The 27,920-nt window shown below is 41.8% G+C and overlaps 1 protein-coding gene across 2 annotated transcripts; it reads right to left on the reverse strand.

Moving 5' to 3' along the window:
• Positions 1-654: 654 nt before the first annotated feature.
• On the reverse strand, positions 655-26,350 carry LOC103365868 (guanine nucleotide-binding protein G(q) subunit alpha). 2 transcript variants are annotated; one of them, XM_008293423.1, is made up of 7 exons: positions 25,165-26,350; positions 14,573-14,757; positions 13,256-13,410; positions 11,557-11,685; positions 7,930-8,059; positions 7,614-7,767; positions 655-5,835 (listed from the first exon to the last, which is right to left on the reverse strand). In XM_008293423.1, the coding sequence occupies exons 1-7, from the start codon at positions 25,298-25,300 to the stop codon at positions 5,645-5,647; spliced, it is 1,080 nt and encodes a 359-aa protein (XP_008291645.1). In that variant the 5' UTR covers positions 25,301-26,350; the 3' UTR covers positions 655-5,644. The 2 variants fall into 2 exon arrangements, with proteins under 2 accessions (XP_008291645.1, XP_008291644.1); XM_008293422.1 differs by lacking the exon at positions 11,557-11,685 and adding an exon at positions 10,479-10,607 and having other exon boundaries at positions 25,165-26,347.
• Positions 26,351-27,920: the final 1,570 nt, after the last annotated feature.

Below are 27,920 nucleotides of genomic sequence, written 5' to 3' on the forward strand. Positions count from 1 at the left end.
AAACTGGTGACCTTCTTGCTGCGAGGCAACAGTGTTCACCACTGCTCCACCCTGCAGCCCTGGTTTAAAACAGGCTTCTGCAAATTTATAACACTGAAATACAGCATCAACTAAGCTGGCTCCTACATATTTTTTCTCTAAGGGGTCTTTTCATGCATGGCACAGGAGGCCTGCATCAGTTTCTTACGATAATTTACAACATTTAACTTTATACTGTGACTGCACTGTGCACAGCCCTGAGTAAAGTTGTGTTTAATCAGATCACCTCTAGCTGACTGATTCACAGAAAGTCCAGTGTTTCATTTTAGCATCGACTATTAGTTTTTTCCTGCAACTAATTACTTTGATGCTTCCACCCGTCATCATGCTAATGTGTACTGCTGCAATTAAATACAGTCTGACAATTAAGCATCATCTTGGCTTAAAAATAAATAAAATTAATCATATGATCCTAACAAAAGACAACCAAACGCTACATTAGCTTAAGCTTTTTGCTCAAATTGACTTAAAAAAAATAAAGAAATTCGATTACTGCAATTTGTGTTTCAGTTTTTCCAAGATGTGGGATCTACTGAGATACTATCAAACTAGTTGTAGCATCATTCTATTATCAAAGTCTTAAACAGAATCATGAAACCCACTCAACACACACCATCAGCAAGTATAGGAACAAATTTATTTCAATTTAAAACAGATACCTTGTCATTATGTTTCTCTCTTAGAAGGCGGCAATGATCATAAGTCATGTTTGAATGAGGATCAGGCAACAGTGGTTGAAACAAATACATGAAACACATAAAAAAATATGGCAAGAGTTATGTAAATCAATAATCGATAATAACCAACTGATTGAACCCCCTTCGTCAAGGGCTCTGCTTCAATGAAAACATCCAAGCCCTCACTTCCAACACAAAATAAACAGCACATGCAATTATAATTACAGTTTCTTAAAAAACAGCAGATTATCTTTTAAATCTTCAATCTTAAATACAGAATAAAGTCTTTGTGTGTACTTAATCATCTATCCTTTTAGTCTCTGGTGTGTTTTATTTAAAAAGGGGGACCATCTCAGGCGGCGGTCCTTCTGATAATGACCACAGCGTTGGCACTTAGAGAGAGCCTGGCTCTAGAGAGAGTGGGGTTGGCACACTCAGTATAATACATAATTTACATTTGGTTTACATACAAAATAAAGAGAGAGAGAGAGAGAGAGAAAAAAAACAGTATTTTATACACACCACTACACAATTGACCTTCAGGTTTCATTGGAGTGAGGAAAAAAATAAATCAAGTGGTCCTAAATAATAGTGTTCTGGTAATGTCGTCTCATCAAACAAAGAAAAAAACAAAACAAAAAGGGGGAACAAGCTTTAAGTTGAGTATGCACCAACTTCATACTGATGTCTGAAAAGATAAGTTTTGATTCCACTCAGTCCGACAACGAGCCCACGGGAAGGGGCGCCACACCACCACGGCCACCCAAAGGTCACAAAACCGTATGAAGGGCCAGCATCGCCATCTTCCGTTAGTCAAGGCAATGAAAGGCAATAAATAAGTGTTGTAGTGAAAGCCAACCTTTTTCACGGGTTAATGCTAAAAAAACAAAAAAAAAAAACAAAACAGACAAAGAGTGAAAGATTAGAGTTTCATACAGACTTGCCTTCCCTCTTTCCAGCTCGTATATGTTGAGATAAAACGCGTCAAAAAACACACACTGTGCAACGCTGGGCTGCTAACACGCTACCAAAACCCACACTGACAGCCACTCGGCCCTTCGCCACGTGCCAGAGTTGTAGAGTCAAGTTTTACAAAATACATGGTTCGTCACCATTTAAAGTGAGCTGCACTCAACACACAGTAAATATTAAAACAACTACTGATAAATACTTGGGTATGCATACTGGTTAATCGTTCCACATTAATACTGGCTTCCTGATCCTCTTTAGCAGGCTAACGGTTGGCCGTCTGCTTCCTCAGCGTGAGCTTACTGTCACCGTCAGCAGAAATGATGGCAGTTAAGGACCATACTGGTGCTTTTTCCAAAAATAATAATAACTCAGCCCCGTTTTACTGTCGTGTTCAGACTTTACATAGCGATTTAGCATTTTGGAAGTTTACCCTAGATTTAAAAATTGAACCGCTAACTTGATGGTTTCATCCAGAAAATAAACTTGGAACAGCATGAAAAGCAGTTTTAATTTTCAAAAAGGTGAATAAAATGTGTCATTAGTGGACTCATAAAGATGATTTCCAAAAACCTAAACATTAAAGGGGATCTGATGTATTCAAGTTCTTGTAACAAACACCCAAGAAACCTTGAAAAACATTGAAGAGGCAACAATTTTTGATGTGAAAAATGGCCAAATTCACATTAGTGGTCTTAGATTAAAGAAAATAAATCAGTCTGTAGACCGAAATATACGCAAAGACACCAGCATGGTCTTTAAAGATTGCTTGGCTCTCGTCTACAACTCAAATACTTGGGGAAACATGCAATACTTTGTCCTGGTAGTAGTGTCTTTACTGATAAGTGTTTGTACACTGCACGCGGTATCACAGGTAACGCTGCGATACCGATGCAAACAAATGAAATGTAGTGAAGATCAGAGAGGTGCCAAAAGGACCAGATACCTAAAGAAATACATAAAGAAAACTGCTTAGTGTTGGTAAACTCTCTACACACACCTTACGTTTGCATTAACACCCTGCCTATACTTCTTATAGCACATACTGCGAGTAATCTCCATTTATAAACGAGTATTAGTAGTGGATGACTTGGTTCACTGTGGTCCTGTACTCCACTCCCCGCTGTCTGATGCAACTGTGATAGCCCTTAATGAGGATGAAGGGTAAGTCACCTGTAGAAAAGGTCAAAGACCAAAAAAGTATATCTGCACTTCACTGGCACTATTCAAAGCAAGCCTCAAAAAACTGGAAATTAACGATGCAAAAAACCAACAACAGAATTTTCGTGTTAAATTACAAATAGCAAGCATGGACCGCAGAGGTCTTCAATCACTGATTTAAAAAAAAAAGAAAAAGAAAAAAAAAAAAGAAGTCCACCTATGTTCGTACTGTACATTTTTCTAGGTATGCATTACAGCGCTGCATCTATAAACCGAGAGGAAATAAGAGTTTTTGTCTTTTTTTTAAACCCAAAAAAAAAAGGAAAGAAAAAAAAAAGTGTGAGGGCTCCTAAAGAAACCAAACAGTATTATAATGGATGGAGATGCGATGGCAAGTACAACTGGAAATGTCTCAATAAGAAATAGAAAGCAGAGATAAAGTCCTTACTATACCAGACATTCGGTTATTTTTTTGTGTTTTTTTTTCGTGTTTTGTTTTTTTTTTGTTTTGTTTTGTGTTTTTTTTTTTTTTACAGCAGTTCAGACTCAAGTAGGCTCCGTCATGAGAAAAGGAGCACTTCAACATGACAGAATCAAAAGCAGTCAAATTATCAACACCTTCAAACCTGGTCCATAAATTATATAAATAAAAAAAAAAAAATCTTTAATTACTCTTAAAATCATCTTGTCACCATACTGTGAAGATTTTTTTTTCTTTTTTTTTTTTTTCTTTTTAAACCAGCCCTAGTTAGTATTACTCTGGAGACAGAGCTGTTGCAGTAGTGTGGTGTTCTGAGGCTGGTTGGGAGGAACCTCTTTTTTTCTCTGGCTATTGCCGCTTGCCGATCGCTTCCTCATCACCACTCAGCTCTGTGTAGTCCTATTAATCAAGTGAACAAAATCCATAATCACAGTATCAATACTACCATAAATTCATAGGAAAAAAAACTGTATGCTAATGAAAGAAGTTGATACTTTTTAGTTGTTTTTGTTTTTTTTGTTAGTTTTTTGCCAAAGATGGTGTACCACAGAGCGTTTTTGTTTTTTTTTTTTGTACAGGAGTGTTTTGTGTATATGTATTTACAAACAAATATACACAAACAACATTTGCAGACTTCAGAGTGCGTTTTCTGTGAAAGGTTCATAGCCCCCCTTCCTCTCATCACAACAGCAAGCAATCTTTTTATAAACAAAGTGACTACACAGTTTAAAAAAAAAAAAAAACAAAAGAAGAAAAAAAAAAAGGTAAACAGAAGCACATCCTGATATAATGGATGACTATGTCACCGTCAGGAAGTGTGTCTGATTGGACGGCTGAGTGACGCAGGTGTGACGTCATCAGAGATGTTCCCGCGTGGATTCTGCTCACACCCCGGCGTGTGGGCATGTTTCATTTACAGCTGTTACTTTGTTGAATAAGCTACTTGCAGCCCGAGCTGCAGATGTGCTCTGTGGGCTGATAAACACTGATGACATCACACTCCCCTCCGCATCGGCCTTCCACCAATCAGAGCAGAGCCATGTCAACAAAAAAAAAAAAGAAAAAGAAAGCAGGGTTCCTCTCACCCGCTACTAGTGTTTTGTAATGAGGGTGCGTGACCAGTGGAGCCAGATGCTGCGACGGTCACACGGAAGATTGTCCCTGTGATGTCCATACAGAAAAACATCTGGAGGAGGGAAGCGTGTGATTAACCTAAACATCAAAAACAACAGAGATCTTATAAGGATACTTCTGTCAAGTAAATTTCTGGTTGCTTGTTTTTTAGATTTTTTTTTTGTTTGTTTTGTTTTGCAAAAAAGTTTTTATAGATTTTCTTACCATTTCTTATCATCTTTCCATTTAGCCAGTATTTGTTAAATAGAATTAGACGTAGCAACAAATTTCTATCATTAAAAACATTTTTAAAAAATCTCGGCAATGAATAGATTTTGATTAGCTATGTCTTGCCCCCTCGTGCTTTTTGTCTTAAGTGTGTTTACATATGCATTTACTTCATAATATATATTTCTATTTTTTTCTTTTTTTTGCGATTGCGATGCTCACACCGGTGGGTACATTCGTAGATGCGAGGTGGAGACAGAATCCTCGGCCCTGTCCCCTTGTGTCTGGTGTGCGACCTTCGCATCCTGACTCGAGTCGCTCTTGAGCTCCTCTTCTTCAGCACCGCTTGGTTCTTGGGTGTTGTCGGGAGATACAGTACTCGCTTCCTTCCACGATGGCAGGAGCGCTGAAAGGAGATGGCGGAGGATCTGATCTCGCGCTGCTGAGAGTCAACTCCGAAAGGGGCCAAGGGGGTTTTTGATGCCGCTATTCACCAAAACACAGCTCCTCGCTAATCAATGCTGCCCCAAATACACACACACACATACACGCACGCACATACCAAAATCCCCTCCAGTCACTGTACAGCCCGTGTGAAAGGTTTGTGTGCCAGATAAAATGTGCCAGAGCCAGCAGTCGAGGCCAAATCTGACACACGGAGCAGCTTTGGGAGGACCGAAGACTCTGACACAACAAGCTGCCAAGAGAAGGAGGAAGAGGCTTTGGTGAAAGAGGAGGGGCACGTTTGCAGGTGGGAGGGTCTGTGAATTCACTGTACTGGAAAAAAAAAAAAAAAGAAAAGCAACGGTTCTGTTGGAGTGTGTGTGTGTAGGTGTGTGTGTGTGTGTGTGTGAGTGTGTGTGTGTGTGTGTGAGCCGGAGTGGTGTGCTGTGTAATGCGTGTGGAGTTGACAGCACATTCCCAAAGAGGTGTGCATTTGTGCAATGGGGAGGAGATGTGCATCGTACGCGAGCCCTCACACCAAGTTGTACTCTTTGAGATTGAGCTGTAGGATGGTGTCTTTGACAGCTGCAAACACAAAGCGGATGTTCTCAGTGTCCGTGGCACAAGTGAAGTGAGAGTAGATGATCTTGTCGCTGTCTGGGTTTAAGTCCACAAACATCTTGAGGATGAACTCCCGCGCTGCCTGTGCATCCCTCTGGGGACCTTCAATGTAGAGACACACACACAAGCACATGTAAACATGCATACACTTCACACCACGGCCGTCTCTAAAAACGCTTTATGATATCTGGATCTACTGTATAACACACACTAAAGCACTGTCACACCTGTCGTTTCACTTTTGTTTCATATCAGGGGAACTGAACGAACTGTTCAAATGGATTTTTGAACTAATGCTGCTTTCAGTGGCAGCTGAGAACTTGAAATTTCCAATCTCTGACTAGGAAAAATCGAAGAGAAGTTTGATTTCCTACTCAGCAATTCAGGACGGGTTTTCAGTCTCAACTCTGGCGCTTGACGTCATTCCCCAAACGCCTACACAGGAAACGGTACGCAAGTACAGCTTTATTACTGACTGAGTTTAAAGCCTCGCTCCAGTGAAAATCAAGTTGTTGTTTTTCTACCTTGTTGACATGCCCTAATGATGTTTTTTTTTTTTTACCCTTAAAAACACATCATGTCTGCAATAATATAGTCAATGTCATGGCTGAGCATTTCCGTCTAGGAACTGCAGTGTTCCAATGACAGCTTCAAAAACATGAAGTCAGACTTCTGAGGCTTCATGTGTAACCGATCTCATCTCCTTACAGGGTGGAGCTTTCTGTATAATTATTCTTCTTTGGAATTGTTTTTGGTTTGAACACATACGACCGATTTGCTCTCATATTACAATTTGTGTTTGAGTTGTAGGTGAGCTGGTGTGCTCCAGCTGTAGCGACTGGGGACGGTGTATGGAAAGAGAGAGAGTCTGACTTTATAGATTTGCAAAATCTCAAAGTAACAGTGTAGAGTGCCACTTCAGTCAATTTGAGGCAAGAAAGGACTATTTCCATGGCAGAAACATCTCAATGTGTGTTTGACACATTGATTTGAGTTTTTATAGCGTAATCAGTGACTAAAGAGGGTCTTTAGAGCCTTTTGTGCCTTTTTCACAGTTTAGTTTCATTAGAAAATTGAACTACACAAGTGTTGGCGAGTGACTGCTGCTTGCAGAAAAGCAACAACTAAACCTGGAGACAGCCATGTTGTTTCCCTACTTTGTGCATTGAACATGCAGAAGTGAAGAAAAGAGTAATTTCAAGGCCTGATTCCCAGTTCTGAGGTACAGCATAACTCATTCACAGGACAGCTTTGGTGACATCAGCACCAGGAGACAGCGAGGCGCACAAGATTAAGTGTTTTACTCCACCATGTGTTTATCTGTCTTCCCAAGTACACGCCCTTTGAACTGCATGCAGCCCTGTCACCGTAATCTGGACTGTCAATCACTGCATGCTTATCATTCTCCAGATAAAACTGATTAAAACATGCCTGTCTAGCTAGCTACCTATCAGCTACCTTTCCCCCATTGGAGTGGTTGTGCTCTGAGCTTGATGTTGAGGCCCAGAAAGGAAGCAGGAACTTGACAATACATTGGTCACTATTGACGTTGAAATTATGGTTAAATGTAATGATCTGGTCCACACCAGATTCAATTCAACAGTGTGAAGCAATGTCTGTTCAAACCAATGTAGTCTGAATATCATGGAGACATTTTGTAGAAGCACAAACGAATTAATCTGCTAATCAACAGTACACAGTGTTTTCACATCCTCCTGTAAAGATCAGTCAACAGCAGTAACGTCGTGACGGGTTTTCTTGGAAGAAGAAAGCCCCATTATCAGATTTAAATTTCTAGAGGGAACCAAACATAAATAAATAATATGTTTGATTACTCAGTGCACACACACACACACACAGCAGTTTATAGATGATCTCACCATCAAACTCAGGAAAGTAGTCCACCAAGTGCGAGTAGGAAATCTTCTCCTCAAGCAGGTCCTTCTTGTTGAGGAAGAGGATGACGGAGGAGTTTTGAAACCAGGGGTAGGTAATGATAGTCCTGAACAGAGCCTTACTCTCCTCCATACGGTTCTGATGTGCAATGATGGGGGTGGAAGAACAAAAACAAGATTCACGTTGTTTGGCTTCAATATTTAAAAGACAACACAAGAAACTATATTACTGTTTTAGCGTATGTATTTTTAAAATGAATGCAGATACTACATAACACACACAAGCTGTCCATCCACTTACCTCATTGTCGGACTCCACCAGGACCTGGTCATACTCACTCAGCGCCACCAGAAACATAATGGAGGTGACATTCTCAAAGCAGTGGATCCACTTCCTCCTCTCTGACCTCTGACCCCCTACATCCACCATCCTGGTGATAAGATGACGGTGAAGAGGAGGATAGCAAGTGAAAAAGCAAGAAGGGAAATAATTAGCATGTAAGTCTGGGTGGCCTAGTTTATGTTAAGTGATCTATTTAAAGATCAGAAGACTAACAGCGCCCAGTGCTAAACGGGTTAAACAAAAGTTTAAGCTCTCAGTATTCCCAATGTCCTGGAACAGCTCTAAGAACTACTTCTTGCTGTTTCGACGTCAGGTTTTGAATCCATCAAGGCACATTTCGTGGCATTATCAGATTGTGAGCATCGTATCTGTGCCACTACAACAAAATGCATATGCTGCAGATGAACTCTCTAGAAGAATAATCACTTTATTGTTCTAGATTTGTCTCAGGTCCAGTCGTCCTCGAGACAGCTTCTAGTGTCCAAGTCTTCCTTCTACATTTTCAGCACATGACCTAAATAAAGATAGAGCCTCTCATCCAGGGACTGATGAAAGCGTATTTTTACTATAATTTAAGGAGACATCAGAAGTAGGCCTCTCACCTAATTTTGGGTCCTGACCATTTGTTAAAAGGGAATATTCTACAGTCCCATGAACTTCACTGTAAACACGACACTTGATGGATTCAACACCTTAAGAAGAGGATCAACAACGTTTCACAGCAAAAGTGGACAGGTCTTGCAGTGCAAATATGCATTTGTTGTTTTAACTATGTGAGTCATGCATGCCACCACGAAAGCTTTCCGTCTGAGATAGACCTACGATCAGTTTTAAAAGGAATCCCACTGAGTTTAGGAAACTCTGTTATCTTTACTGTTTGCTGAAGTCCTACTCAGAACAGAAGAAACGTCTGAAACCAAAAACTACAAAGATCAAACTGATATCAATTGTTTGGAGTCTCACCACATATATGATGATAATATTCTGATGCTTTTGTTCACACAAAGTTTGTTTTCGTAGTTAAATGGGTGTCTTTAGTCCAAGTTAGCATAACATACCCGCTTCTATGTCGTACCTCAATAAACTGTATTTGTATGAAAAACTGTCTGTCTCCTTGGTATTTGTAACCAGGTTCAATAGACAACGGTGTTTACAGAAGGCACCAAAATATGCAGGTGGCGGTGTCGTGGATTTTTGTGTATCCGGTGGTCTCAGATACATTTGTGATAGAAACGCTTAACTAGAATTCTTAAACTCAGTGGCATCCACCTTTAAACCCCTTATGGTCTCACAAGGAGTCGACATTATAACTGAATAGACCAGTCAGTCCTCCTGTTTGTGAGTTTTTGGCAAAAGTATAATACCACATTTATTTTTCTACTACACAGCTTTCTCAGCTTTTCTTGGTGTGCGTGATAAAGTACCACATAATGAACACTTGTCAAGTTTTGAAACACACTTGGAGAAGACAAATGGGGACTTAAAATGAAGGACAAAAGAAAAACCGGAGAGGAGTGCATAGACAAAGGACAGAGGACAAACAAAGGACAGGAGGCAGAGTTGAAAAGACAGTAAAAAAAAAAAACTACAGGGGGTAAACCAAAAATGATCCTAAAAAGTTGGATTTAAGTGCACGTGCCTGCAATAGACAGGCTGGTGACCGCAGAAGCCATTCATGGACAGCACTCCAACACTGACAGATTACGTGAGTCCTCATAAGGTTTCAGGTTACCTGAGCTTCTCCTTGACAAGGTCACCCTTCGTTCATCAGGGACTTCAGGTCCCAGTTTCATTAAGCCTTCATTTGAGACAACTGATTCAGTAAAACCTTAAACATTGAGCCACGTTTTTCTGTCAAAGCATTACATAAAATGGCACTGGTAAAACTCAATGCCTTGTTTTGTATATTTTTTGGCGCGTCTGGATGCACAGGTGCTCGCCTTTAGACCAGGTGCAACGCGCTCTCTGAGAAAGCTGCACGTATCAGCTAAATTTCATAATGCAATGGTGCCCCCTGGTGGTGGCCCAGTCCACTGTGGTCCACAGAGACCCAGGGCCAATATAGGCCCTGCAGGACCTGCTGCCCAAAATAACATTCCTCCACCGCGGAGAGGACGACCTCGTTTCTTCTGCCAGCCGGAGAGAAGAGGAGGAGAGGAGGAAAAGAGGAGGTGACCCATTTACAAGGACCGGGCACCAGAATGTAGGACTTTATGTTCATTAGAGGGTTGTGATTTGTGTGGTACGATTGTTTCTTGGTGGCAGCAGGTACGTCTACGACTACGAGGAGATTCTAAAATGGTGATGACTTTGAATTTTTATGATTGCAGGGAAGAGCTAAGAAGAGGAAAATACAGAAATTAAAAGTTGCGGGTTACAAGTTGTTTGCTTTCACGGGGAGGACAAAAAGTAGATTGGTTTGGGCGAGGAAAAAAAAAAAACAGACTGAATGAGTTAATGATATGAGAAAACATGGAGGGACGCAGCAACAACAGGCATCTTTCTACCTGAAAATGATGCTTTGCAAGTCGAAGGGGTACTCTATGATTCCTGTAGTGGGGATGCGCACCCTGAGTACATCCTGCTGAGTGGGAAGATAGTTGGAATCTGCAATACGATCCAGATCCGAAAGATAACTACAGGAAGGCCAGTCAGGAATAATGGAGAGATAAAGAGGGAAAAAAAAGACAGAAAAACAGTTATATAAAGCGTGATAGGCAATTACCGCAACCCGCCTGCCATTCCAGGAAAGTGTGGATCAGTCCTGTCGAGGAAGATTCACAGAGAAGGCCACATCACGGAAACAAGGGGGTGTTAGTTAGTGCCGCTGCTCCACCTGCACTGTCCTTCCACAAACCCATAAAAACTTTTTGAGATCAGCCATCAGCTTCTTTCTGTAGCTTTGACTTTACTCGATTCCGAAATCAATTAACGCTGAGGTCAAATATTGTGTGCATGATGGTGCGGACAGTGAGGCGGCAGCAGTGACAACAGCAGTGACTTCAGCAGCAGAAACAGCAGCACTAGTATCAGATAAAAAAGAACTGGACAAATCTGACATCAAGGATTGCAGGAAACATTTTCTCCTTGTCAAAAGGCATGTCAATGTGCCATTTCATGTTTTTTTTTTTTTAAACTGTGTCCAATTGGCCGACACATTTCATGACAAATTCCTGGAGAATCTTTGACATCGCTGCCTAATCCTTCTTCATCTTGTATTTCGTGGCTGCTTCCCACACACTTCAGTGCAGGTTTTAGGTTTTATCCTGGGGCCAGAACCTCAGCACGATTCTAAACACAAACCACTGATTTCTAATCAGGTGAATCATTTTCTGTCTACCTCTGGAAAAATAGATCTGCTCACACTAATAATTTGGGGGCATTTAAAAGTTTGTAATTTGTGTTGTACTGCCACTTGCAGGATACAAGACATATTTCCCTCTTTAGGCCTTTATTTTTTTAAAAAAAAAAGAAATGACTACAATAAATCTTCGCTCTGAGCTCGTGTGCTTCTACACTGACAGCCATCAGTGGTTTATGTCCTCTAGCCATGGTGATGCTGCAGTCCTGGTGCCTTAGGGGTACCTGAAGATGACGTTCTCCAGGTCAAATGGGTACTCTATTATACCCGTGGTGGGAACACGGACCCTCAGCACATCCTGCTGGGTGGGAACATATCCCTCCGCAGTCACACGGTCTATATCGCTAAGGTAACTGGAGATATACATGAACAGTGTGGATAACACTGAAATGAATACATATTCAATGATAGGTCATTTTCTCATATGCATGCAAAAACAAAAACATTAAATACACATTTAACATCACATTGCAAACACAGCGCACACACCTGCATGCATAAGGGAAAAATCTAACTGCAGTACAGCCAGAGCACAACCAGAGGGCACTATAAAGTGAGTCAACTGCCTTTGGCCATGTAGCCTGGGGTCACAATATAATTGTGGTAATAAAAAAAATAAATCACCACAAAGGAGGAGGCTGACACATTTGGCCACAAACAATAAGGTGAAAACACAATAGGTGTTCACTTTGCCAAGTTTTCTTTTATCTATGGGAGGGAGAGTATTAAACACAAAGCTAAACCTGAAAATGATTTAGTTGTCTTCGCTAGTCTGTGAATAAAGAATGGAAACTCCTGGGGAGAATAAATATCAAAATCTTTGCTAAAATGTTTTTAAAATAGAGTGTATTTATTATTTGTTTGACAGTGGAGTATATTCACATAAAGCAGCATGTACTTATGTGCCAGGAGAGAGGCAGGATCGTGACTTCATAGTCACTGTTCTGCTCTATATTAGCTGGTCAGGAAACCTCCACGACACGTAGCACTACTAACAAACGCCGTCATTCCAAACTACTGGAGATAACGTAACTGAAACAGCGTCAATTAAAAGCCAAATAGCGCCTGTAATCTTGTACCTGTATGTTTTACAATTTTAATACCAGATTGTAAAATTGTGAAAGAGGGCTGATTTTGAAACCAGTCAACCAATGTTGCATGTGAAGAAATGGCTAATGTGCTGCCCTGCCTAGCATACACTACAAAAGCCACAAGGTAATTATACACAGGACATGCACACAACAACGTGACACCAACCACACATCCGTGCACACCTTTATCACTAACAACTGTGTGTGTCTTACAGATATGAACTCAAAGGGTCACGAGCACCAAAATCATTAAAAATACACATATTTCTCAAATTACCCCGAGAGTATCGAGCTGTGCATATAGAAACAATGATAAGTTGAAAAATAAAAAATCTGCTTCCTTTCATTTTGGTGAACTGACCCTTGAAACTTCACCTGCAGACACACACAGGTTCAAACTGACATTGATTAACGCGTACACACCCACACCATTTAAAACCCTGCATGCATGTGTGGTTGCCATAAACAAACGCACCCATTTCATGTAATCTAATGGTATGCGGAACTTAAAAACAACAACAAGGGGGCTGCTCTACGCAGGTTTGGGAACTGAGACATTTATCATTTGTCATTAATTGTCTATTTTTTAAAACTCTATTCTGATTTTGGATTTACAAAAGGATTCCAAACCAATCTTTGCAAACTTTAGCATTCTGCAAAAGCTAATAGCTAAAGTTCCCAAACCAGCATCACAGACACATGGCCGCAAATATTACATAAGCGCACACACAGATTGTGTCAGATGTTCGTAAATACCATTCTTAAATCCTAGACAGACATCATGCCCATTGTGTACACAGAGACGCAACCAAATACAGATGGACAGACGTACTATTTAGTGGAGTCAGAGAGCTGGTACTCTCTGCGGCGGTCGTAGGCCTCCTGGATCCCCGGGTCGGCCCACAGGCTTTTGATAGCTGCGATGTAGGGATGGTCAAACCCGTTGATCTTCTCAATGTCCACCTCCTTCACAAGCATGGCATTAGACTGGAAACACACAAGTAAGGGAACAGGAGGCATGATAAGTAGCAGAGAAGATTTTGAGATGAATGACACAATAAGACATACAGGAAGAAATACCAGATTTGTTATTTCCATCCATCTTGAGCAGAAGACTTTGGATATATCTGTGAATATCCTCCTCACTGTCTGTTTAGACCTAGCGGCCGATCCCAGCCACCCACCTATTCTACTTATTCCAAAGATAATGTTTCAGCTAGACAAACTAAATGCATCACTTCTTGCGTGCCAGAAGTTTTTCCAAGGTAAGGCATCAAACACACAGTTGGTCTGACTCAGAAAAATGACAGATGAAGATAAATGAGGAAGTATGAGCAGCTAAACTGACATTTATATAAAAATGTCATCGATACTGTTAAGAATTGGTCCACAATGTTCCTATCCTTTCATCAGACACTTCAATAATTCTAGAGGCCTTTTTTTTCAAGGGTGACCAAGTGCTAAGACTGCCTACTTTTGAGGACACCCACACTAAATCCTTGCCAATACACAAAGCTGCAATACCTGATTAAATAAAATATGACCTGTGTGTGTGAACTGGTTTCAAGTAGATTTTTTGGAAAGATTATATCTGCTTTAGATGAAAATGTGTTTCAAAGTGTCAAACTAAAAAGCAAGCTGATGTGTGCACATACATACAATATTAAACTCAAAGTGTTTCTTTTGACAGCATTACATGACATTAATTAAAGTGAAGACATTTTAAATAAGACTTGGACTTTTTGAAAAAGGAGTCAATCACACAAAACACAAAAAGTCAAAAAAATATAATCATGGCACATGGTTAGTTGTGCCAAATTACAGTTTCATTTAAAGTATTTCTTGCAAAACATAACAAATTACACAATGCAATCATGCAATATAGTTCCCAGTAAGAACAAAGAAGGCTGTCGTCCACGTTTCATATAAAAAGGGGATTCCAAATGGCAAACTTTTTTTTTTTTGACAACACTGAACAGCTCATGGATCCTACCAAAATATTTGTGCAGGTGGATTTCCTACCAAATATTTCTGGTTTTAGATACAGCCTATGGAGTTGCACAAAATCTATCTACGCTGCATACAATATTAAATCAAACTGGACTGTGGAATGCTCTTGCTGCACTTATAGTCACGGGTCAACTCTTACCCGGTTCTGTTCAAATTTGTAGGGGATCTTGAGGGTCTCAGTGGCGCGGATCATGGACTGCATGGAGGTGAAGATGTTTTGGTAAACAAGCCGAATGAAGCCTCTTTTGTCTTCATCGGAGTAGCCGGCTCCATGGATGATCCTCATCTGCTTGATGAAGGTGCTCTTGCCACTTTCTCCCGTACCTGGAAAGGACACAGAGCGACAGAAGCAAAGTTAGCTTGTGGGCACGGTGCGATCGCAATGTCAGGCCTGGTCCGTTAAACATCTAGAAGGATACAAATCAGTCATAAAGAAAAATCCAAGAGGCTCGAGACTAGGGTTGCAAGACTGAATACAAGCATTCAAACCATTCTGTTTGACTACTAAGCAAAGTACTGGTACATAGTGTTACTCAATCCAATAATCACAAATAACAGGAAAAGACACAGACTTCTGTCAAACAAGGCAACACAAACTGTATGACTTTACTGCATACAGACTGGCAATGACATGGAGTTCAGGAAAAGCATTTAGAGAGTATTCCTGACAAAGGCACCATATAAAGTCGTCTTCACACCAAAATAAACGACAATAAATAAAAACTCAAACACTTGGTACTTATGTATGCAAAATCAAGGTAATTGTGGCCACCGTTTTCAGGTTGTCGCTTCAAACTCATTGAAAAGAATGAAAGAAAAATAATGACAGATAATTTGTAGTGTTCCTCTCAACTTACGTTCTCCTTATCTCACATCTATAAGCACACTTTAACCAAGCATTCTAAAGCAGCGTCTACACAGAAAAAGACGAGAGCAGCATTAGCAGTATTCAGTTTTAGGCCATCCAGGTTTTGGAAGCACTCAGAGGTCAATATACGATCACTTTTTGTAAAAGATGCAGCGCAAGATTTTTGTCGAGTCCTTATATAAGTGCAAATGCACACACATTGCAGTGTGAAGCATTACATGGTGTGAATTCTTCAAACATTTTCTATAAAACCTTTTTCAGCAACTCCCACTGAGCTCACAGTTAAGCAATGGTGTCTCCAAATTGTTTTACACTATAATATATGCTAGTCTTTAATCTACATTCACCAATATAAAAGTAGCAGCAAACAAAGAACTCTGAACACTTTTTAGTATAAGACAATTGAGTTCAATAGTATCACAAGCTAAGGCTTCTAAAATGACAATCAAGATCAATATCTTCAACAAAAAGGGAACATTATAACCTTCATGAAGGTAGGACTTATTGCAGGGCTAACAGTATTAATTCATTCATTTTGAAATTAGACTTCCTGTTTGTGCCAAGATCATGAGTACAAGTTAAATCTGTAACCCAAGACAGATGCTCCATGAAAGGCAAAAAAAAATAAAAAATCCAGAAGAGATCCAAGAGCGTGCTCATTCACTTATTTCAGTTAATTAATAAGCAAGGCAAATCAACACGACCTGGTACAAACGAATGCTTCTCTCAAAATGTCATTAATGTGGGATGTTCATCGAAGTCAGCGTTATTAATCCCTCTTCTGAAATTCCAAGTTGATTAGCTAAACTGGTTATGACTGCAGATATGTCAAAGCTTCTTTGTTCAATGTCAGGAAGCTGTCCCACAGTAAAGTGAACAAATCAGAAACATTTCTAGGAAGACGAGGAGGGATGAGTGGGGGGGGGGATATGAAGTAATCTAATGAAGATGATTAAGAGAACTCGCCCTGTATTCTAACGCTGAGCTGCCTCTGCCAAAAGGTGACAGCAGGGGTCGTTGTCAAAGGGTTGCATTCCTTCAGTGATCCTCCTCTGCCCTTCTGAGTCCATATCTGGGTGTAGGATCATTGCAATATTTTAAGTGGTGTCAGGTTTCCAGATTTACACGCATGCGAAGAAGCCTAAGAAAGGACTTGATTATAGGTATTGATGTTGGGTGTTAAAATCACAATCTCTGCACTCAGCAAAAACAACCGTATTTAAGCTTCTCAAGATCCACAATGATTGCAACATAAACCCGCACTTGCTGGGGGGTCTGTTGGGCCTAACCCACATTTTGCACAAGTCCTCTATGCTCTACATACTGCCTAGAAACACCACCCTCAGGGCACGAAAAAGAAAAGGGGGGGGAAAAAAGAAAGAAATAAGCTGATGGCATTTCAGTCCTCAGTGATATCAAAAGGGATCCAGCACATCCATAATATCTGCAAAACTGAAAGGGAAAGACGAGGTGGAAAAAACACACATACACTCATCTCACCACCACCTACATTCAAGGTTTTTGAAGAGCAGCCATATTTCCGTTACCATAGCAACCCCTCCTCTGTCTCCCTCTCTTTTTCGTTCCTGTGTTTTTTTCTCCCCTTTTTTTTTTTTTTTTCAAACCCCTCCCATCCGCCCCTTCTCTCTCCTCTCTTTCGTAGCAGACAGTAAATATAACTGTGAGCCCCTCAGGCTTGCTCTGTGCTCTTCATCTTTTGGTGTACCACAGAGAAGAAGGGCCTCGGCTTCACAGAGAATTTGGGGAGGGGGGGTGGGGGGAGAGAGGGAGCTGGTCTGAGGTCGGTAACGGGGTTCTAACACCGAAGGACTGTAAAAAAAAAAAAAAAAAAAGGTTGGGAGAGATAGCCGCTGCTCTGCTGAAGCAGGGAGAAATGCCTTAATCTCAAATACAAGTTCTGGGTTTCAACTCTCTGTCCATAAGGGGAAATGACCCTCCTCCATCCCCCTCTTCCAACAAAATGTCCAATTTTGGAGAACAGAGACTAGATAGACTCTACCGCTCAGTAAGAAGGTATTATCTTCATCTTTTCTCCTGGATGAATCAATGCCTTGCAGTGAATGCTACATGCTGGGGCCTACAAGGTACTCGGCCTAATAAAAACTGTTTATCTAGCTAACAAAAGCAGTCAAATACAGTGAGTGTATTCTTTGTAATGGGCTGCACTGGTAGTGACTGCAGAACTGTTTCAGCAGAGGAGCAAGAAGATCACTCTTCAGCTAAATGTCTGATTTATTTCTCGTGACCCCGTCACAAGATCTCCCTCCGCTGTGTTCTCTTAACTATCTTGTCCCTCTTTCACCAGACAACACACTACGAGTCTCTGTCTTCCCTTTTTCCTCCCCAGATTGTACCAGCGCCAGCTACAACCATTTCCACGCCCTCACCAACTCTCCCCCACAAATACACTCTCTTCCCCTCTCCCCTCCTCCCTTTCATCACAACCCCTCCTAACCTCCCTTAGGCAAGAAATATGCCTCTCCATTCTCATCCCTCTCTGTCAAGAATTTTGGATATTCATAACTAGAATCCATCCATTCTTTTTTGGTAATGACCTAGAAAAAGGAGGTCACCTTTTAATAGCTCACACACTACTTCGGTTTGATAACGCTTTCTGTCCTAAGCAGCAACGAGTGTGCGAGAGAAAGAGAGCTGAGATTATGTCCCAATGCAACAGTGCAAGGTACACTACACAGCCCACACACTAGTCTTTTGTGGAGCCGATGTGTTTCTTGGAACAGAGCTAGAAGTCTCAGTCAAGGGTAACCTGATGACAATAAGCATACAATTAAAACTTGCTCTGGATACCCATATTAAGAAGAAATAGCGAAATGAAAACAGCATGTACATAGGTAAAGCTATCCGTCATGTAAAAGCGCCAAACGCTTTACCTGTATCCTCCGCTGCCTGGCTAGCTTTCATAAGCCTTTACATAACGCGACTGATGTCAGCTTGTGACACAACACCTGATAGACTTGACACACTGCTGTCTTGGTGCAGCAGTTTTGGTTGAGCCCCTGTAGCCACACTGTCTGGTTATCTGGTTATGTTCCTCTGTGTGTGTGTGTGTGTGTGTGTGTGTGTGTGTGTGTAGGGCCTGCTTTGTTTACACTGTCTGCTCATATCCTATAATTCTTCCATCCTGCTTCAAATGATCACAAAAGGCCTCATGAACAAGCATGGCCACCTCTGCTAAACCCAGCTTCCCTCTGAAATACCTACCACTGCTTTTGATGAACGGAAGATTATCAGCATCACAGCAAACCTGCATGCAAATACACCTATAAATAAAATGGTGCACCGGCATGAACGGTGTTGGCTTATCTGGGTTTATGAACCATCCTTTCATGCAGCACATGACAATCCAATCTCAGCACGGAGAAAACATTTGCATAGATACAGCAGAGGTTAAAGTATAATCAAAACCTCAAAAATGAGCATCGCGCAGGTGTTAGCATTTTTATCTGAACCCTGGAAAGATGCGCTATGATTCAGAGAGAGGCACAAGGCTAACAACAAACTGAGGCGTGGGTCTAAATCTTTCACTAAATTCATCGTGGAAACTGGCCTCTTTCAGACGTACAAAGGAAAGCCAAGGCAGCCCGGAGCTAGACAAGGCACACACCACCTGCCTTACCAACTGCGGACACACAGAACCTGTGGTCAACCTCAAGGCACGGATGTTACTCCCACTGTAAGGGCCCCTTTTTCTTGCAATAACCTGGGCCATGCAGATTGTACACATCTTCAAAAAAAACACACACAGTAACAGGGACCGTTTCTCTCTCAGGTCTGCTGCTGCTGCTTGCTGTCAGTGCCTATTGTGTTTCTTGCTGTCAGGATCCGGGCATAACACTGCTGCTTTGTGCGGATGTCTCTGCATTTGCTGAGTGCGCCACGTACGTGGGTGTCGGAGCTGTAAATTGACCAAACATGCTATAGCATGCGCTGCACACACTCGCGAACCCACATCTTCATTTGACCACCTTAGGACGGCCGTGTCTGTTTACCAGTGACTATGCGCGCTGAGTGTCTTTCTGGTCGAGTGGGAGTGGGTGAGCAAAAAAAAAAAAAAAACATGCTTTACAAAAGATTTGGAGCTAACAGCAGTATTTTAGTTTGCAATACACATACTGCGCTCAGCTGCTCAAACTAAGACCTGCCAAATCCTTGATGTTGACATTATTTCTTAAGCCATTGCACTTATTTTTGGGAATCTCATAATGGAGATTCTGAGAGATAACATCACTGTGTCCACACATGGGCAGAAAACGTTTGCAGATATCCGCTCGGCTGATTTAATGTATCCACTTTGGAAACCATTTTAAAAATTGCCAAGTGTAAGCAGGGTCTAGCTTTCCAAATTCAAGTTGAAACTGAAAAAAAAAAAAAAAATGAAGTGACAGAAGTTGAAACGGTATGATCAGAGAGAAGTGTGGGTTTTTACTGTACACGGCAGCTGGTGGGAGTAAACAGGAATGAACATGCCGCCTTGTCACCACAGAGAGGGATGAAGATACTGGCAGTGAACAGAAAGGCAGGCCACGTCCCCGTCCTGTCTGGGGACCGGGGGTAGCAGCAGTATGTGGGACAGTCACCATCCAGCCTCATTCACCCTCATATCCCCAGAGAACCAGCCATGACCCCATTTAAGAACATGTGTGTGTTCATCTGTGCGCTAGTGAGCAAAATGAGTGTAAAAGACACCGTGTCATATGGAAAGACAAAAACTGTATGCAAAGCGTGGCTTAGAAGAGGCCTTAACCTTTGCTGCAAACAACCCCAGACGTGAAAGGCGTTTGGATGGAGATATGACCTATGTTCTGTGATGGAGAACAAACGGTGTGTGCATACCTAACTGTGACTTCAATATTAATAAAGCATGCAGGGACCTTTTGACTTTAAGTGACAAGAAATGAAATCAAGACTTCCTAAGTAGAGGCTTGTCCTTATAAGCAAAGAGGAATTAAACAAAACCTATGCAATTAAAGCTGCAAGGGCGTATTCGACATTAAGCCAGACACACAGTATCTCATCAGTAACGTTACATCTAACAAATATTTTCATCATTTCTTAATCTGTAGATCATTTTCTCAATTAATTGATTAGTCATTTGATATCTACGATGTCTGAAAATATTAAACAGTGCCGATCAGTGTTCCCGAAAGCCCAAGATGACTTTGTCAAATGCTGTGGGTTTTTTTGCACAACTCAAAGATTTTCAATTTATTTTCACAGAAAAATAAAGAAATCAGAAAACATTCAAATTGAAGAAGCTGGAATCAGAGAATTTGTACCTTTTTTCCTTAATAAACGACTCAAATCTACATTGATTCTCAAAATAGTTCAGGATTAACGTACTATTTGACAAATAATCAATTAATCAACTAATCGTAGCTCGTCACACAACAACATGAGTCAGTAACAAACATTTCTAAACAAACTGAAGTATTTGACAAGCCAGCAACTATTTCTCAAAGAACTCACAAAATCTGCCTTTTCTAGTGAAAAATTGTTCTTCACAATGCAACCAAAAGATAACGGCAGCTTTTTTAGGCCTTTTGAAGCAGAAAAATTAAATAAATGACATGAATTTGTGTTTGACCAAAAGTATAATAAAGTCAAACTCTGCTCCAATGCCAGTATGTTGGACCTTTGTTGCACGGCATTCCTTCTCTCTTTACCCTCATGTCCTTTCATCTTTGCACTTTCAAATATCTAATAAATGCCTAAATGCCAGCAAAAATACCTCAGAGAACATTAGGAAAGCTGTGTAAAACTGCCTCTGCCTATGAGCCACATATAAATGCACTTTAAACATGTTTGGAGACGACGATAAACCTTTGGGTAACACTGCTTTTAATCACTGTTCTTGTTATTAGTGCACTCCTTTAGGTAATGCAAACAGAAGAGCAGACTAGTTTACTGTTTAACTGTAAAATGACTTCAAAGTTACTGATTCTCTAATTACCAAACATAAAGAATCTTTATCAAACACAAAAGTTGATTTTACATCAAAAATGAGTATCAGTCTATATATGGTTATCAGATTTTTTTTTTAAACTCCCATAAATGCAGAACATGTCTCACAACGGTTTCCATATTTAAAAGCTTTAGATCCGACCACGATAAGGAGGATTTCAGGAATATCTGACCATCCGCATAGCTCCACATTCACTGGCATTAAAAGCACTGTACTCACACACACATACGCAGACACACACACAAGCACCGAGGAGTAGAGCTAGAACATCCCTATTGCCATATATGATCAAAATAAGACGGCTTGGCAAGAGAAGTAAGGTCAGCAATAAACATCTGAGCCTAACCCCTGATCCTCTTCCTGGTTCAATCAGACCGTTCCTCTAAAGGATGTCTTAACCTGGTAACAAGAAGTGCTGCTGATACAGGCAGGATCAGCAAGAACAACTAAATCAATGGGGACTTGGCAAATGACTGTACATCAAACCGATGTCCGTCATCAACATACCACGCATGACAAATTCTCCAATGACCAAAAATGCCTTCCTGACGTCATTCTAGGGATGTTTTACTGATCGCCAGGCACTCTTGTTTCTCATGTTTCATGCGAAACTCACATTTTCACGAAAAGCGAATGCCAACTGCTACACTGACAGCTCGCCTGGGAGGATAACGTCTACTTCGGCGAGCACCTTGAAAGCCCCAAAGCTACCATCTCACTTTACTGACCGTTCGCGCGCTCCAGCAGTTCATTTACCCAATGCAGCAAAGGCCACAGCTCCTGGCCCACTGTGTTTTGACCAAGTAGAGGCAAACCACTGGTCTGTGGAGCAGGAAGCTGTCGGTATGGCCTGATATGGCACTCAGTGACAGGCAGCCAGACTGTGGGCACTGCTGCAGCCCTGGCAGAGCTGAGATTTCCTGAATAAGTGGATAAACTTAACAACGTCACAACCTTTACCTACATGATTTCCTGTAACGTTCATCCTCACTGTATTCTCTATGTGGGAAGCTCATGCCTGGGCCTGGTATAAACTGTAACCAAACCTCATAACTGTTCTGTCAAGACATGGCTATTTTGGCAATGGATCCTGGCCACATAGTACATCCTGCCAGGAAGGGAGAGGGACACTGAAGGAGGGTGGACCTGAATTAGTGAGAAAAACTTTGTTGTGAGGAGAATGCAGCATAGAGCTGTGGTAGGTGTCGCATTTATCTCGAGCTTTAACAACTATCAGATTAATAAATTTGCAATTTTTTTCCAAGCAAAAATGCCAAATATTCTCTGGTTCCAGATTCTCAAATGTAAAAAATGTGCTGCTTTGCTTTGCTGTTAACAGAACATCCTCACATTGTGGACTTGTGGTGAGACAAAACAAGTACATTTTAAATCCTTGGGCTTTAGGAAATTGTCACTTTCAAGTATATATTGTCTGTTTCTAGGACAGAGCTGCAATTAACAATAATTTTCAGTATAGATCAATGCAGCTTACTTATTTAAAATTGATTAGTTTTGTTAGAAAATGGTAGAAATTCTCAAAAACAAGTTTTGAGCAACCAAAGGGATGTATTTTAATGTTTTGTTCTGTTGTCGAGTCATCATTTTCAGCTCTATCCTTCCTTTAATAAATCCATGTTTGGCACTAACACTACAGAAATCTGCAATGACACATCATGTACGAAAACTAAAACTGTGCATACTTGACCAGATTGAGCTCTTGGGTTCACTGTTGCAAGATCAGCTGAAATGTACAACATATCTCCTGTATGTGCACTGAACTGCAGGGTTAGTAATGACAGAACAACTCCCACAACATTCAGCCGAGATGGAGCTCAATATCATTTTCCCTCTCCTGCACAAGTAAAACACAACTGACGAGAGAACGGCTGTGTCTCAGCAGAGCAGGTCCGCCACTAACCACGGGGGGTTGGTGGTCTTCCTCGTGTGCAAGATGTCAAATACCAAATTGTTTGCAGTAGTCAGGGCAGCACCTTGCATCGCAGGCCACTGGATTAATGAGAGGCAAATTGTAAAGCGCTGTATTACGCAGCCATTTTGGAACATGGGGGTTAAATGCTCAGAAAGAGAGATTGTCTTCTTCCTCCAGTGAGGTGTGGAGAGGCAGGCAGCTCACTGAAGGCTGTGGGCCTGAGAATAATGCCAGGGGATAATAGGAGTCAGTGACATCTCAGACTCAGAGCAGCAGATGTGTTTAACCAAGCCTATTAAGACCTGGACTAATCCTGCCTTACACGTCCTTATCCAGGCGTCCACTGACAGCCTTAACTCACACATGATAGTTCACTTACAGCATGACTGACTGCAGTTCTTGCTTGCTTTCTGTCTTTCACACTGACACACGTTTTATAATGCCTGCTGTCAAATTCAGAGCTATACTGGAAACAGCAATAGAGAAACTATAACACAGAGCGTCAAAGACAAAAAGAGGATGGCGCTTCGAGGGAGTGCAAGCGATTGCCTGAAAACCGCTCAGTCAACCCATCCCTTCGCTGATCATCTGGCACAAGAAATGCGATTGCAGCAAGCCATTTCCAAACTGCTGCACAAAAACACACGCCCCTTTTCACCTGCTCACCTTGGCAGGCAGGTAGAACAGAGTGCGACAGCGATCAAAACGCATGACAGAGAGCAGAATCTGTCCCATCAATGGTATGGCTCTAGTATGGCCTACTTTGCCGAGCTGAGGTATTCAGCAGGGAAATAAAAGAAGACACACATGTCAAATAACGGAGGCTGCATTTGGTGAGTGTGAAATGGGAGCAAACGTTTTGAAACTGAGGATGCAACCTAGATAATTCTAATTGTCCTAAAAATGGACACCTGCTTTTTTTTCCTTTTTTTTCCCCTCCAAGATGCTTTCACACTAAATGTTGTTTTAAGCAGCCGGTGGGCCACATCATGCACAAGCCTCTCAGAAGATGCACGGACGCATAACACATCGTCCTGAGACGAATGCAAATCCATTTGTGATAAAGCATGGCCTACTGTGCCTTTTTGTGTCCACAGAACTATGAATCAATGCAGTACAGAGCAACTTATTCAACAGCAGCTCCCACCTGCCCACACACCAGCTATAAAAATAGCTAACCTACTCAGCTAGACTCCAGGATGAGGGGGCAAATCCCTCAGTATCCTAGCCCTCTGGAAGGGTAGATTTGTGACACTTGGTGCACATTACTAAATGAGAGAAATGCAGCAATGAATGAATGGACACCATGCAAGGGTCCAGCTGAGGCACCTGAAGCCTCTTCCAGTTGTGCAAATGTTATGCAACCTGGTGAAAGCCACAATGCACAGCAATCCAAAGCTGCTGCTGCTGCTCCTTCTTCTTTTACCAAGTGACCATCTCTTGCCTTTTTTAAGTAGCACCAGCTAACGCACCACAGTGGCAGATTTGAAGCTAGGCAACTGGTTAGCTCTAGGGCTAGTCAGTGATGTCCAACTGGCCCACTTGACTAGCATGTGGTCGCCTGTAAACGGTGACATCTTAGCAACTTCGATGCCAAACGAGCTGCTGTCTGCACACCAATGCCAATACATGCACTCGAATAAAAAGACAGTGTAGCTGGTTAGCCAATTCTCGCACACACACACCTGGACACGCCAAATAATGTCTTTTTAATAACATGCTAGAAGGAAAAACCTCGCATTTTGGGGAGGGAAATCATGCCATAACGTTGCTCTTAACTGAAACCAGGCGTCCAGCTAGCAACCTTAACTAGTAGCATTATTTGCTAGCATTGCCCAAGAAGGCCCAAAAAAGGGTTTAGTTGTCCACACAGCAACACAAAACGTGACAATTCAAAAAGGGTTATTTCGCGATTAGCGTGCTACGTACCGAGAAGTAGTAATTTCAGCTCTCTCCTGGAGTCTCGCTTGTCTCGGCGGAGTTGTTTGTCAATTTCTGCATTGATTCGTTTCGACTCCTTCGCCTCTTCGCTCAGGCAGCAAGCCATCATGGACTCCAGAGTCATCCCCTCTGGTTTTGGCAGCCCGGTTTAGACGGGACCCGACTAACACTTTGCCCACGGTTTCAGCTTATCCCGAATCCCCGGGTCCTCGCTTCGGTCTCAGGCGAGGAGGAGGAGGTGGTCTTCTTCTGCTTCTCCTTCTTCTATGTCGGGTTGGCTGGCTGGACGGATGGATGGATGGACGGGACTGGGGAGGGGGAGGGGAGGGGAGGGGAGACTAGCCAGGGGCCTCGCTGTCAAGTTGTCCCCCCAGCCGAGAACAACTGCGACTTCGCCCGGGCGTTCTCGGCCAAATCACGGGAGATTCGCACACACGGGGGAGGAGGGAGCCAGGAAGACGGCGGATGGGGCCTCCCCGAGATGCCTTCAATACGGCTAATGTTACGACAAGATTAGCTGCTTGATACCCGTTTATATCATTAAACCCTCCCGATTCTAGCTTTTCGCCTCCCGATTCAAATCACAATCCGCCAAGAAGTGGCTCAAACCTGCAGTGTCGCGACATCCAAAAAAAAAAAAAACCCGTAACAGCTGATATATGTGCACCGCTTAGCTAGCTAGTTTAGGCTAAAATAAAAAATAAAAAAAACCCTCAAAGAGTCGCTGTCGGTAAGCTAACATTTAGTGTGATAACGGTTATTGCACTGTCCGCGCCGCAGCCCCGTTTTCTCGGCGAACTACGAGCTAAATGAGACGCAACAGCTACCGAAGCTGCCCCCTGCTAGCCCGCTAGCTTCCCGGCTAACGCTGTGTCAAAGCCGCAGTGATTGAAGCAGCAGTCTGGTTGAAGGAATTTGTCCGCCTAGCTAGCGATAACAGGACAGCACCCCCATCACATCCTGACTCATTTTCTCTTTTTTTTTTCCTTTTTCTTTTCTTTTTTTTTAACGATTAAAAATACAAGGCTACGACAACCAGCCCTGAAATATTGGGAGGAAGAAGAAGAAGAAAAAAAAACTGCGTGCCGGACCGGCGGCTTTAGCTGGAGATGTATTCACTTCAAACAGATGGCTTTCGGGTCGCTCGTCGCTGGAACAAGGTGGGCACACTCCGGGATGATGCCAAGCGAGGAGGAGGAGGAGGAGGAGGAGGAGGAGGATACTGTGGCGGTGACTGACAGGCGGAGGATTGCGTGAAACAGGTCTGAGGAAGACCAATTGAATGAACGAGGCGGGTCTCGGGGTGGGATCTGACTCCCGAGCATTCAAGTTTGGTCGATGAGGTGCAAAACCTAATATGTATGAGCTGATTTTTTTTTTTCTTTTGTGCAAGTTCTTGTACATCCAAAGCATTACATGTTAGATCACTGCTAAATCAAGTCCATCTCCACCTGTGTGCATAACATCCTGCACAGTTTTCTGGAAAATAAAAATAAAAATCGTTCAGTATGTGATGCACACATGGTAATAGGACAATTCAATAATCATGTAGTCATCATTCCATCAATAATCTGCAGTATAATGCAGCCAGCAGCACACAATGATCTGTGATGACTGTGGTGGATGTGTGCTGGGATAGCAGCGACACCTTGTGGCCTTTACGGCACAATTGCACATCACATCTGTTGACGGTAGCACATGAGGATGCTTGGGCATTCAGAAGTAAATGGCATCTGCAAAAGTACAAAGTCGTTTCAATCAAGCTTTATGTGTCGTGTTTATTTCTGCGTACTTCTGTCTTTTAGGAAACCGGGTGCAGGTTGCAAATCATTTTTTAACCGACTGCACTGAGTTAAGTATTCAATTCAACGTCTAATAACTGATGTGCAAAGCCACTGCTAGGGTCCAAGTGCCCTGAAAAGTAGTAGAGAAACTGTTTTTTTTAGCTGTATGTAGGGGTACAGGATATAAGATCGAAAGCGATATTTAGGGTTTTTTTTGTGCAACACATTTTGATGTGAGAAAAACTGGAATTTTAACCACAAAACTCTGTTTAGAAATAATTTATGATTCTAGAATGAATTGCATCTGTATCAGGAGATACGGTGCAGATGTTCTCATACGGTGCAATAGTCGCAAAACAGTTTTTTACTCAGGATGGTATTCATATCTGGCTTTGTGGTGTTGATTTCAGTGATCACACACTGCAGACAGAGCACCTGTTTGCTGTCAACATCGTCCTTTCTTCTGTAGCCCACATATTTCCATACACCTGACTTTCTTTTTTTTTTTGCAACCAAATCTTCCTTTTTCGATTTCTTTGTTCATTTTGCTGTGCACATATGGAGCCTGCATGTAAAAAAAAAAGTCTGCACCGTGTGAATACAGTTTGAAAGACAAATTCAGATGTTGAGCTCATTTGCTGCACATTGTACATCCTGCATAGTGACTACTGTGTATATATATATACATCGCAGTGTCAGTGCTAAAATGATATATTGTCCAGCCTTAGTTGTAAGCTTTTGAAATCAACAAAAACGCCAACAAAAGCATGTGCACCAAACCATCAATAAAACTTGAATCTTTACGCAATGACGCACTACAAAAATGTACAAAATATGTGAGAATAATATATGCAGTATATACAAAGAAGTCTTATTATACAGTGCTTTTTTTTTTTTTTTAGATGGATTTAAAATGGGAAAATGAGAATTTTAGTCTTCCAACAAAAATCCCATGCATGC

Source organism: Stegastes partitus, unplaced genomic scaffold (assembly GCF_000690725.1).
Source record: "Stegastes partitus isolate 25-593 unplaced genomic scaffold, Stegastes_partitus-1.0.2 Scaffold887, whole genome shotgun sequence".
Lineage (NCBI taxonomy): Eukaryota > Metazoa > Chordata > Actinopteri > Pomacentridae > Stegastes > Stegastes partitus.

Coding starts and splice junctions, on each gene's coding strand:
- LOC103365868 (XM_008293423.1), bottom strand. CDS start 25,300: ATGACTCTGGAGTCCATGATGGCTTGCTGCCTGAGCGAAGAGGCGAAG. Junction 13,411..14,572: donor ACAAATTTGAACAGAACCGG/GTAAGAGTTGAC, acceptor GTGTGTTTCCAG/TCTAATGCCATGCTTGTGAA. Junction 11,686..13,255: donor CTCTCTGACTCCACTAAATA/GTACGTCTGTCC, acceptor GTATATCTCCAG/TTACCTTAGCGATATAGACC.